General features: G+C 35.3%; 1 protein-coding gene across 10 annotated transcripts in view; it reads left to right on the forward strand.

Annotated features, from left to right (window-relative positions):
• The window catches only part of KDM6A (lysine demethylase 6A), a 202,579-nt gene that overhangs the window by 143,022 nt on the left and 46,052 nt on the right, over positions 1–13,505 (forward strand). For 3 of the 10 annotated variants that reach the window (XM_032331483.1, XM_032331491.1, XM_032331492.1), the window contains exons 10-17: positions 1,433–1,559; positions 6,572–6,670; positions 6,812–7,031; positions 7,591–7,725; positions 8,172–8,327; positions 8,909–9,004; positions 9,950–10,051; positions 10,710–11,105. In XM_032331483.1, coding sequence (XP_032187374.1) covers positions 1,433–1,559; positions 6,572–6,670; positions 6,812–7,031; positions 7,591–7,725; positions 8,172–8,327; positions 8,909–9,004; positions 9,950–10,051; positions 10,710–11,105 — 1,331 coding nt within the window. The remainder of the gene's footprint in view (positions 1–1,432; positions 1,560–6,571; positions 6,671–6,811; positions 7,032–7,590; positions 7,726–8,171; positions 8,328–8,908; positions 9,005–9,949; positions 10,052–10,709; positions 11,106–13,505) is intronic. The other 7 variants (XM_032331484.1, XM_032331486.1, XM_032331485.1 and 4 more) reach the window with 7 other exon arrangements.

Here is a 13,505-nt window from a genome sequence, read left to right on the forward strand (position 1 = left end):
CTTTCAGAGCTTCTTTCTCTAGGTTCCATTCTTAATAGTAATAGGGGATAACAAAGAACAGATGAGCAAACGTAAACATGTGATTGACATGTATTTCCATAAAACATAGTAACTCAGTCTCCTTGAAATACCTTTTGGAGCACAGCAACTGTAATAAAGGTCAGAAAATAAGGGTCCTTATTTGTTATATGTAATACAGGCTATACATGAAGAACAGAGCTGATTTCATGCACTTGAATTGATTTACAACTGAAGTATGATTTCCCCAGCAAATTAAACCAAATTATTCCTGTGTATCTCAAAGGTTTTAGAATACAGTCAGTATTCCATGATTCAATCTTTTGATTGCTTACATAGCCCTTTCCTTTTCTTTCCCTCTTCCCTCTTCCATACTATAAAAATTGTGCATATTTAAGGTGTACAACATGATACACGTATACATAGTAAAATGAATAGTTTGGGCAAGTTAATCAAGAGATTCATTTCCTCACATGGTTACCATTTGATTTTGTGTTGTGGGAGCACCCAAAACCTATTCTCTTAGCAAATCTCCTATATATATATTATAGTATTATTAACTATAGTCATTCTGCTATACATTACTCTCTAGACTTACTCATCCTACATAACTGCAATTTCGTACCCTTAGACCAGTATCTCCCCATTTCCCCTACCTCCCCATTCCTGGTAACCACCAGCCTACTATCTGCTTCTGTGTATTCAGTTTTTTGAGATTCTGCGTATAATTTGAGATTATGCACTATCTAAACTTATTTATTAAACATTTGTGGTACACATTTTATACCATTTTTATTTACACCATTTGAATACACTTTTCTTAGCCTTGGGTTTTGTTTTGTTTTGTTTTTTAATTGTTGACTGCTATATAGTTCTTATTGTAGATAAGTTGTGAACATATGTGGCCAGTGCCAGTGAGGTAGGGTTATATGTGTATGTTGTACTCTGAGCTTATTATTGATTAAGTAGTTTCATATTTACTGTTTTTGAAATAAACATTGGGTTAATAGACTGTTTTGGAGAGTCTTAAAATGTGCATAAAGTTTTACATAGAGCACTGAATAAGATCGAACATCTTTATATTCTGTGTTTCATAACTTGGATTTTTTCAAATACCAAAAGTAGAAAAGAGGAACTGTAGTTGAATCTACTAAGTGTTAAATCAGTGCTTAATATTGTTTCAGTTTCTTGGGATAAAGTTCTTTATAGGTTTGACTATATCTTCCTGTGAGAAACAGACTTCCTTATGATCAGAATTAGCAGTTCTAAGTTTTGGGAATGTGTATGCCAAACTAAATGAATAAATTGACTGAAAAAAGAGTATTTTTACTTACATGTTTTCTGCTTGGTATTCTTAAAAAATTGAAGATCAATTAAGTCATTTAGATAAATACTTCTTAATCATTTGCTATAGGTTGGATGCATCACACTGTGGATCTTCTGGGAGATAAAGCCACCAAGGAAAGCTATGCTATTCAATATCTCCAAAAGTCCTTGGAAGCAGATCCTAATTCTGGCCAGTCCTGGTATTTCCTCGGAAGGTGAGACTATACTTGAGTTTTGCTTTTGTTTATTCCAGCTAAGAGATTTGAATTATGAGCTAAAAGGTTTGTTTACATTTATAACCTGGTCAGTGTGTTATCCTTTTTAAATATATTATCACAAAGATTTCTGGAAGTTAAAGGAAACTTCGGAATGTGATAGTTTTCTCACAGTATAATCTGGTCTGCTGGGACATTTCTTATTTTGCTTGTTAGATTTTCATTTGTCTTGAATTATTGTTGGTTTTTAAAAAGTCTTATTAGATAATAGTTCTTCATTCTAGTATTTAAGTACACTTTCTTTTGAATTCTAGTAATTTTTTTTTAATGTGTCAAACAGAACAGAATTAATTTCTTATTCTTCTGGTGACTACCAGTAGCCAATGGGACCTTCCTATTTATAATTTTAGATAGTGATATATAGGTTAGAATGGACATAATTTGATTAATGTAGGTCTCAAATCAGTTCTGCTTGACATCCCACAGTGAGAAAGTGGATATATTATTAGCGGTTTTGTTGGAAAGGAGAAGTGACATATAATGAAAATAGTTTTCTATACGTCTACAACCTTTTCTCTATACTTTAAATGCCAAAATTACTGATTATTTGAAATATACCTTTTGAATATGTATCTGATAGATTTATATTTTGGGGCCATTATTAGATTGTATTTTGGTTCCTAACTGGTTTTAGGTTTTGTGGTATGGTGGAAAGATCAGTGTACTAGATGTTGAGAGACTTGGATTCAAGTCTTGGTTAGGCTACTATATGAGGAATCATGGATGGTATAGTTAAACTTTTTGATGCTTCAATTTTCTTTTAACTTATTAAAGAAGAGGATTATGTTAGATCGTTGGTTTTCATAGGGGACTATTTTGTCCCATAGAGGAAAATTTATAATGTGTGGAGATACTTGGTTATCACGGTTATGGGGAATGCTACAGACATCTAGTGGGACAGCCCTCTAGAACAAAAAATTTACCTCACCCAAAATGTCAGTAGTGACGAGGTTAAGAAACCCTGGTTATAGATTATCTGTTAGGTACCTACTCACCCTAAAGGTTTCAATTTTGTGATTTCTTTTGAAATTATCCCATTTTGTTTTAATTTAGCTCTTTGAATTTTCCATATAATCATGTTAAGTTTTAGCATTCTGTATGGTTTCATTTTTCCTTTAAATTTAGAAAAGTATATTTCTATGAGATGGGATAATATTAAGTTTTTAAAAAAAATATTTGATAAGTCACTAATAATGTACAGTAAGAGTTGGCTGGGAAGATACCTATTTTTAGCAGAAATGTTCTAATGCCTTCCCAGGCCTATAAAATCATCTAATTTGGGTTGTTCACTAGTAAAGCTTGAGAGTCCAAATTTTGTCTTTCTCTCTCACTGAAGATATTTGGGAGCAGAAGCTGAATCTTAGCATCTTTGTATATTCTCACCTAGCAAAGTGGCTATACAATAAATGGAATAAATGAACTGACTGATCACCATTTGCATTTGGAGTTGGCACCATTGCTAGTGTTAGTGTTGTGCAGTGGGAGGCTTCATACAGAGACTGGAAAGGAGATTCAGTACTGGGAAGTAGGGGCTGCCTGGTCATGGCCTCTAGTGTTAACATTTATACATGAAAATTTATTTTAATATAGGTTAAAAGGCATGTGTACTAGAGATTATTTTCCTTTTGACCTAAAGATTAGTAGTTGAATACAATACAGTAGTGTTGTTGTCTTTTTAGTATGCTTTTAAAAAATTCTAGGCATTTAAATATCTAAAATTACTATTTTAGTACTGCTGTAATTTTCAGCTCATTGAACAGTATTCCACGGGAGGGTGTTTTTTTTGTTTTTTTGTTTTTTAATTTTAGTAACTGACTTCATATTTTAAGCCATTGAGATGCTTTTATTTGAATCTTTTCAGATAAAATTTTCCAGACACGCGGCATGCTTTATGATTTCTCAAATAAAGGATACTTACCTCAGTTTAATTTGTTTTGGAGTTCAAGATTATCATGTTAGATGTTAATGATTTTTTATCATAATAATATAATTCGACAGTTGTTTAGACTTTTTTCATTGATGTTTACTTTTTTTTTTAACCTCGTTTCACTGCCTACTGATGTGTTGCTTCTAATCCTTTTTGTTGTGAGAAAATTTTTATAAATAGTGTATATTTTAAAAGTTATTAAATGCTCTTGGGGTGCCTGGGTGGCTCACTGGGTTAAGCCTCTGCCTTCAGCTCAGGTCATGATCTCAGGGTCCTGGGATCAAGCCCCGCATCGGGCTCTCTGCTCTGCAAGGAACCTGCTTCCCCTGCTCTCTCTCTGCCTACATGTGATCTCTCTCTCTCTCTTTTTCTCTTTCTCTGTCAAATTAATTAATTAATTAATTTTTAAAAAGTTATTAAAGCTCTGAATGACAACCTCAAGTGTCAGATAACTTTGGGATTTGGTGACCTTAGTATTTCTGAGGCTTTTCATACTTACCTTTGCCTTCAGGTGTGTGTTGATGTCATTTGGCATGTCTGTATCATAATGCAAGGATAATGTGGTAATGCTCTTACACTAGTACTAATCACTAACATTGTTACCACAGAACTATAGAATGTTAGAGCTAGGAGGGAACCAGGGAAGTCGCCTGCTTCACTCTGTAAACCCTTCCATTTTATAGATATAGAAAGTGAGTTCAGAGAAGTAAAATGTTCTGTCCAAGGTCATAGCCACACAGGTAACTAAGTCAGAACAGGAACTAGAGCCTAGGTTCACTTGCTGCTTTTTCAGAGATACAAGGCTCTCTCAGGGGAACTTAGTTAAATTTTATTAGAGGAAAATTGGTTGGTAGTTGGACTAGGACATCTGCATTTGGGCACATTGGTTTCCTACTTTCACTTTGTAGGAATGGAATGTGAAAACATTGGTTTGGGGAATTACTGCTTATTCCTCCCAGTGGTGAGGTAAATTTGTCTATAAATCTGAGATTTGGCTTTGATTTAAGAACAACAAACAGAATGTGTTTTCTACTGTTTGTCAAGCATTTCCTTCCTTCATGGTATCTGTCCCTATTTGGCATTGTTAATGACTTCTCCTGAATTCTCCCTTAGTAAAGGAGACACTGCCTTCTCTGTTTCAGTCACTGACATTTCTTATTGCCCAATCCGCAAAATTAGTGATTCCTTAGGCTTATTTTCACCTCTCCCTCGTAGGTATCCTGTGTTCTTACACCCTGTCTTTTATGTGGATAAACTTCAAACCTAGATCTCTGTATTTCAAGGTATTAAATTTCAGGACTACATCTATTTTTTCAGAGTAAGCATATTTCAAACCTCATTCATCATATTCTTTTCCAAATCGTCTCCTCTCCTTTTAGTTTTGCCAATGAGGTCACCTTTTATTTATTTTTAAAAACTCTCTTTGCTCAGGCTTAAATCTAAGTTATTACCCTCCTCCCCACGGATATCTCATCAGTTGGTCACAAAGTCTTTATCTGTCTTTTTGGTTTACTGTTTCTCCCTTCTTCTTTCATGCCATGTTCTTTACTTTTATCCTAGTTTTGGCCTGCTCCAAGTCAGTGAGTATAGCTGCCTTCTTTTTTACTGTCCATAATTTATTTTCCTTCCAGTTTATCCCTACACATTATTAGCAGATTAATATTCCTTTGAAGTGCTTTCATGGTGCCATTTCTCTTGTTAGAAGAACAAAAATTTCAGGTTATCCTCAGGCTGGATTTACAATTCTCTACTCTTTGTATCTGTGCTGTCTTCTCTATATTGTGTTTTGCTTATACTCTTCAAACAACATTTTGAAATTCCTTCTCTCATCTTCTCTGTCTGAATCAGTGGTTCCTGAGACTTTTGGATTACATGAATCAGTAAAATTCCAGAGAATAATCATGAGGATCTAAATATGCTATTTGGGTACATAAAAACACTTAAGAATTTTTTACTGTTTACCTGGCCAGTTATATTTCAAAATAAGTTGGTTTCAATAAAAATATTAATTAGTTTAATGGAAAATTTATGTACATAAGTACATGTTATTTTTCAGTCTTATTTTCATGGCCAAATTGCCATATACTGGCTGATAATGAATAATCAGTGATCTAAACTTATATGCATCTATGCATATTCACATTCCTTAGTATTATCCTTCCCTTGCTTTTCCTAAATCCTGTAGTATATATTGTGGTGTCTTCTACCCTAAATTCTCAGACCAGTTCTTGTCTATGTCAGCCATGTGATAACGGCATCATGACATTTGTGATGTGTCTTCAGTCTTCAGCTAAATTGTAAGCTCCTTAAAGGCAGAGACTGAGTTTTATTTTTTTCTTTTTTCCTTAGTGCAAAGCACTAAGAAGATAATTTCTGTATTTATAGTTTCAGCTGCTGCTCTGTATTCATCCAGTACATCTGCATTAAAAAAATGACAGGTCTTTGAAACTTTAATCATCCCTGCTTCCCTTATGTGACGTGAAATACTGTACTCACTTTATTATTACTGTTTTTGATAGTTAGCTTGATTTTTGCCTGCATCTTAATATTTGTATTTTTTATGAATTGCAGAGTGGTTGACCTCATGGTTATTATTTAGGAAAGAACTGAAATCTGATTTGGCAAGTCTTACCAACATAGAATGGTTTTCTTGGTTTTTAACTCTGTATTTTTAATGAATGTAAGCTATATAAATAGATCAGGCTGTTCAAGTGTAATGGCCCATGCATGTGTATGCACATGTGTGCTTTTAACTCTTATATGATATTGAAGTAATATGGCCTTTAATTATTTTAAGATTCATTAATGCAGCATGCTTTAGCACTTACCAGATCAACAATAGTATAGTTTATTGAGTGGTTAATTATAACTTACATTATAATTTTATATATACACACACATTCACAGAAATATGTTAGCTTGTTAGGATTTTTTATTTGCTTTGATATGTGTAGTCCATTTTTCAGAAAATTAATTTATCAGTATTAATGGAATTGTCTGGATTTTTTCCCCCCTCCCTTCTCAGGTGCTATTCAAGTATTGGGAAAGTTCAGGATGCCTTTATATCTTACAGGCAGTCTATTGATAAATCAGAAGCAAGTGCAGATACATGGTGTTCAATAGGGTAAGACATTATATAAAAATAATGGTATTATACTTGATATACAGCAGTTACATCACATGTAATGTACTTGGTAGTTAATACCCTGTGAGAAGTTAAGTAGTTTTCTTAGTTGACCTATTTTTTTTTTCTTCCTCATTCTAGCGTGCTATATCAGCAGCAAAATCAGCCTATGGATGCTTTACAGGCTTATATTTGTGCTGTACAATTGGACCATGGCCATGCTGCAGCCTGGATGGACCTAGGCACACTCTACGAATCCTGCAACCAGCCTCAGGATGCCATTAAATGCTACTTAAATGCAACCAGAAGCAAAAGTTGTAGTAATACCTCTGCACTTGCAGCACGAATTAAGTATTTACAGGTAAAACTTTTAAATAGCAGTTTTTTAAAGCATATGTTTCCCTATGACACTCAGGCAGGAGGCGGGTGGTTGGAAAGTTTGTCTAGTTGTGTTTTGATGTCTATAATTTGTTTCCATATTTTGTAAACATACCATAGCTTGTAATATTATTTTAAACTTTTCATTTGAAGTAAGATATGCAGTATTTAAAAGATGCTCTTTTGCACATTTACTGTTGATGCATATTAATTTACATAATTTTTTTCTATGTGCTGTCTACATTTTTAAGTTGTCATAGCATTTTAGAGCAAAGAACACAAACACTGTCTTTCACTCTTGCTTGGAGTTTCATGAGAAGACAGCTATGAGAACTCTGAAAACAGAGCTCAGCTTTGTTTTAATTCTCACAAAGGTTTATATTCCGGTTACCCTCTTTATACTTAGTATCTTTCTGAAACCCCAAATTAAGAATCTATTTTCTTTTAAAAACAATTAGTTATAGCATTTAGGAAGATTTAGTGGACTTGCTCTTACTCAAGTAGGCTTGTGTTAAATTTGCTTTTTACATAATTTTTCCTAGGCTCAGTTGTGTAACCTTCCACAAGGTAGTCTACAGAATAAAACTAAATTACTTCCTAGTATTGAGGAGGCGTGGAGCCTACCAATCCCCGCAGAGCTTACCTCCAGGCAGGGTGCCATGAACACAGCACAGCAGGTGAGAAGTTGGGTTATGTTCTGCAGGTGCCCAGCTTTAAGGGTTCTTTTCAATCTATAGTGGTCAAGCGTATTTTACTAAGTACAGGAGGCTTTTATTAATGAAAAGCCTTTTGCTGTAATTGTGAAGGGAATCTAGATCAAAATAAAACTCCCTCTGATATGGGAAAAAATTTTGGGGTGCCAATTTAGAACCTTTGTGCATTTTCATGATTTTGAAGGAGATTTCTTAAAATAATGCTGCAGTGGTTTAATTTTTAAAGCAGCTTTTCAAAGGAAGGTACACATTCCTCCATTGATGATTCATTTGATTTTGATTTTCAATAATTGCAATCAGCGATGTCCACACAGCTTTGAAAAGTATGCAGTTTGTAAAGTTTTATAATTTGAAGGAATGAACTAAGAATATATAGAACCCTATTTTTGTCTTCCTTCTGTGATTCTTAGGCATGTAAACCTCATCATCCAAATACTGAACCTGTAGTAGGCCTCAGTCAAACACCAATTTCACAGCAATCCTTGCCACTACACATGATTCCTTCTAGCCAAGTAGATGACCTGTCCAGTCCTGCCAAGAGGAAAAGAACATCTAGTCCAACAAAGGTATATGTTTTAGAGAAATAGAAAATCCCATTCAAAAAGGAAACTCCCAACTGCCCTGAACTTGTGCAGTTTGACTGTCTCCTGTCCTTTATTTTAAATCTGTGGACATCAAAGAGTGAAAGGTTTGAGTTTTCCATCCCAAATTCTTAGCATCCGATTAAATATAAAAAGTAGGGATAAATTTGCATTCATCAAATCATTTTATTCATCTCCCTGCCGTTAAGATCTCAACACACTTTTCATCATCACTTTCTACTGACATTGAGATAAATTTATTGTTGGATCTAGTGGACAGTGTGGTGTTTAGGTTAGCCATTTGGGCCATAGTTTAGGGGTGGGCCTTTTTGGGTGGCTTATTAAAGAATCAATATTTTTGTTTTAATTTATGATTTCCCAAATTTATTATGCATGTACAATTATTTTTAAAAGAATTTAATGTTGTAACATTTTTTTATATGTAATATTCCAGTTCATAGTCATTTGGCCTTCATTAGTCATTGTTGTTAACTCCATGGATTTAACCAAATGTTCTTTAATTTTTTTTTTTTTTTTTTTTTTTTTTTTTTATCAATTTTCCTCAGAGCACTCCCGACAATTGGAGTGGTGGCCATGCAGCGTCACAGCCTCCAGTACAGCAACAAGCTCACTCATGGTGTTTGACGCCACAGAAATTACAGGTGTGTGAGATGTGCTTCTGACAGATTGTGTTTCCTCTTCAAAAAGAGTAGAAGTAGTGAACTTTAAATTTTTAAGTATTCTTAAAGTTGAGTGGCAGTAAATTCAATTAATATACACATAAGCAAAATGAACCTACTTTTATCAGAGTACTGGGATCATTTAGTCTTGATTTTTCATTTATTTTTAGTTTTATTTTTAAACAGGCAGTATATTCACAGGGTTCAAACTGCATCAGTATGATTATAGTCTATGTAGAGTAAATTCTCTTTCCCGTTCCTGCTCCTGCCTACTTAGTTCTCCTTTTAACAGCCAGTCTCTGTTATTAGTAGACCGGTCTTTCCTCAGATATGGCATGCATGGACAAGCAAATACGCATCCTCCTCCTTTCATACCTTACTATTTTTCTCCTTTTTTACACAAATGGTACGATGTAATATATATTGTTAACAATGTATTTTTACAGACCTTTCCGTGTCAGTGTGTACAAGAGCTTCTTTATTCTCTTATGACTGTGGTATATTTATGTAGATGTCACACCTTTATTTAAGCAGAGCACTTGTTTTGGATAGTCAGGCTGTCTTCATACTTTTCCTATTCCGAACAGTGCTGCTTTGAGTATACCTGACATGATGCATTTGTAAGCTTAAAGAACTTTCTGTTTGAATACTGAAAAATACTGTATTGACAAGTAAAATTTTATGCCCATTTGTCTCAAATATCCCGTTATAGTAAACCTCTTTAGGTGAATGTTTACTTCTTACTTTCTTAAACTTAAAGGGCTTCATCTGGGGGTTGATTACTGTTGATTGGGAATCTGTATCTTTGACTAGATAGTGGTTCTGAGTTGGCCTAGTTGTTTTAGGACAAGGTTGCATAGAATAGTGAGCTTGAGCTGGTTTCTTAGATATGCCTTTGACTGTATTCTCCTTTCTTCTTCTTCCTAGCACTTGGAACAGCTCCGTGCAAATAGAAATAACTTAAATCCAGCACAGAAACTGATGCTGGAACAGCTGGAAAGTCAGTTTGTCTTAATGCAGCAACACCAAGTGTGTATAGCGTTTTTTCCCCCTAAAATTTGTTAGCATTTTGAGTATTTTTCTTTACTAAAACATCCTTTTAGAGCATGTTCATGCCCACTTCTTTCTGCCAGTTTTTGGTGGAAGTTAGTAGTCTTGCTTCCTAAAATATTAATAGTGGACGGAGATATTTAGGTAAAAACAACTGTAAATTTGATTTTGAGCACAAGATGTGGTATTGTCTTACTTATTTACGTGCTATTTTGCCTGTGTTCTTAGGGTTTATTTATATTATTTATTACTTAACAAGCTATCCTAAACTGAGGTGAGGTTCTTCAGGACTTGTTTAGTTTGGAGGATCTGGCATATAAATAAAACAGAAAGAAAATTTGAGATTCCTTGTTTGTTTGCGTAGGGAAAAGACCTGTAAATTCCAGTTTCCATAATTATCAGCTGCTTTCTTTTATCATTACTGAAAGGATGTTTCTCAAAACAGATTTCTTTTTTTCTAAGGGAGCTAATCAAAATATAAACAAAATTTTTTATTTTTAAAAGTGTGTATTTTTCAACCTAGAGAAATTAAACATTAGGATAAGATCAGAGATTACCTGGTACATACCTTCATATTCTGATTCTCAATTTTATGGGCCACATAAGCAGCATTTATTTTTCATTTGCTTTTTGACAGATGAGACAAACAGGAGTTGCACAGGTACGATCTACTGGAATTCCTAATGGGCCAACAGCTGACTCATCACTGCCTACAAACTCAGTCTCTGGCCAGCAGCCACAGCTTGCTCTGACCAGAGTGCCTAGCGTCTCTCAGCCTGGAGTCCGCCCTGCCTGCCCTGGGCAGCCTTTGGCCAATGGACCCTTTTCTACAGGCCATGTTCCCTGTAGCACATCAAGAACGCTGGGGAGTACAGACACTATTTTGATAGGCAATAATCACATAACAGGAAGTGGAAGTAATGGAAACGTGCCTTACCTGCAGCGAAACGCAGTCACTCTACCTCATAACCGCACAAACCTGACCAGCAGCGCAGAGGAGCCGTGGAAAAACCAACTATCTAACTCCACTCAGGTAATAGAAGGACTAGCTGCTTTGTTGGCTCCTCACATAGTAGTTGTCTTTATTTGGTTTATGCATTTTGAGAGGAAAAAAAAGTTTGAGAAACTGTTTTTATAAGCATTTTATAGTACTGTAATGTTATTATTATCTACATTTTGACTCCCTATAGACACACACATACACACATATACAAGTATACTTTCTTTTCCATTATGAGATTTCTCCCCACACATGCGGACACCTGCACAATCGTGGAAACCCCCCCCAAAAAATAGATCATACAGTCCTCCAAAACTTCCTGTTAATTTATAGTGGCATAAACATTTACGTAGTATTACTCAGTTCATTTCTACATGTATTGTCTGCTTAAGATCAGGTGCTTATGCTAAGTTTTAGCTATTTAGTGTGGTAGGTGAAAAAGTTCATTAAAGAAGCAGTTACCAGAAATTACTATGAAACATGACTTTGGTGAAAAGTGCTGCCAGAGTACCTAGGGGAGAGCACATAAACTAAGATGTTAAGAGTCTCCAGAAATTGGAGAATTTGGGAAGGTAGAGAGGTGGTAAAGTATGCCTAGAGTATAGATTTTGAAGAGGGAAGGACAAAATATCAGGCTGAGGAAGGTAGAAAAAGTTGCCTAATTTGTCTTGAAGGCAAAGTGGAGTCACTGAAGTTTTCAAAACAGAATAATGGATTTCATGAACATTATTTCTGTCAAGAATATGTGCCGTATTTTAACTCAGTTCACTGTTCAACATAATTTCTAAGTTTTTACTTCTAAATATTTATGCACATAATTTTTCCTATGTTTTGGATTATTTCCATGGAAAGGATGTTCAAAGTGGAACTGAAGTGTCAGAGAGTAAGCATCTAGAAAAATGTTGCCAATACACATTGCCAAATTATTTGTACTTTTATTAGTCTGCTGTAAGAAATATTGGACTTACTGCTGGTTAGCCTTATATTGGTCAAACCAAGATAAGTTCTTTTTCCTAGACTAATAAGTTTATTCTTAAAGTACTACTGTTGGTGGGACCATCTCTTCTAGAATGATTAGTGGTTTTATTTATCCTTAAATGTTGAGCACCTACTGTGTCCATGTCTTGTTTGAGGTTCCAGAGGTAAATCCGCAAACACACACAAGTGTCTTAATTCATGCAGGTAAAAAACAAAACAAAACAAAAAATAAACAACCATTATATATAGAACATTAGGTAATGCTATGATTAGTTCTCTGGAAAAGTGTATTAGAAAAGGGAGCTGGGGAGTGCTAGAGATCAGTAGTAGTAGAGGATTCACAATTATAAATAGGAAAGTCAGAGAAGGCTTCACTGGAAGGTGACATTTGAATAAAGACCTGAAAGAGTTAAAGAAGTGAGCCTTAAAGGTATTTGCAATAAGAGTGTTCCAAGCCCGGGGAGCAGCTAGGAGCAGTAGGCCCTAAGGTAGGGAGTGTGTTTTGGATTTTTTGAGGCAAATCAAGGTGGTAAGCATGGCTGAGCGGGGCCAGCTAAGGGTGAGAAGGGAGGTGAATGTGGCCCAGCTGGAAAAGGCTATCTGCATCATTTTCAACCTTGAAGGCCATTATAAGAGTATTGGATTTTATTATGTGTTACATGGGAAACTGTAGGGGGTTTTGAGTGGAGGAGTAACATGATCTTAGTTTTTAACCAGATCCTCTTTGGTACTCTGTGGATAGATTAAAGGAGGCAAAGGTAGAAATGATCTGACTTGTTTTGGAGATTATTGCTGTAAACCAGGTTAAGAGATGGTGGTGGCTAGACCCAGAATGGCAGCAGTAGAAATGGTCAGCTTTTGGGTTCATTTGGAAGGTAGAACTGATGGGATTAGCTTATAGAGTGGGGTGTGAAAGAGAGGAGGAGTCTGAGGTAACGGGACCCACCTCAAGCAGTGAATAAGTCTGGGTGGGCTCACAGTGGGTGTGGAGAGGAAGCAGTAGATGGAGGAAAGAACTCAAGACCCCGAGCCTTGGGGCATTCCACTGTAGTTAAGTCAGGAAATTGAAGAACTAGCAAAGAAGGCTAGAAGAGGAGTGACCTGTGAGGTAGTAGGAGCTCTAGGAGAATGTAAGTGATGCCCTGGAAGCCAAGTGAAGAAAATCTTTGAAGGAGGAAATCATGATCAAAGTATAAATCATATAGTACTCATTGGCCTTGTAAGGTAAGGACTGGGAATTGACCGTCAAGCCAAGTGTACCTCATGACCATGCCTGCTTTTGTTACTGTTTTTGTTTTACAGCCTACAAATGAAGAATGGATTTTGAAGTTTCAGAGCATTCTTTAAAAAAAAAAAAAAAAAAAAAAAAAGTATAACAGAGAGTATATGGTTCACAAAGCCTAAAATATTTTCTGTGTGACACTTTACAGAAAACATTTGGATGAGAACAATTTC

The sequence above is a fragment of the Mustela erminea genome, chromosome X, assembly GCF_009829155.1.
Source record: "Mustela erminea isolate mMusErm1 chromosome X, mMusErm1.Pri, whole genome shotgun sequence".
In the NCBI taxonomy this organism is placed as follows: domain Eukaryota; kingdom Metazoa; phylum Chordata; class Mammalia; order Carnivora; family Mustelidae; genus Mustela; species Mustela erminea.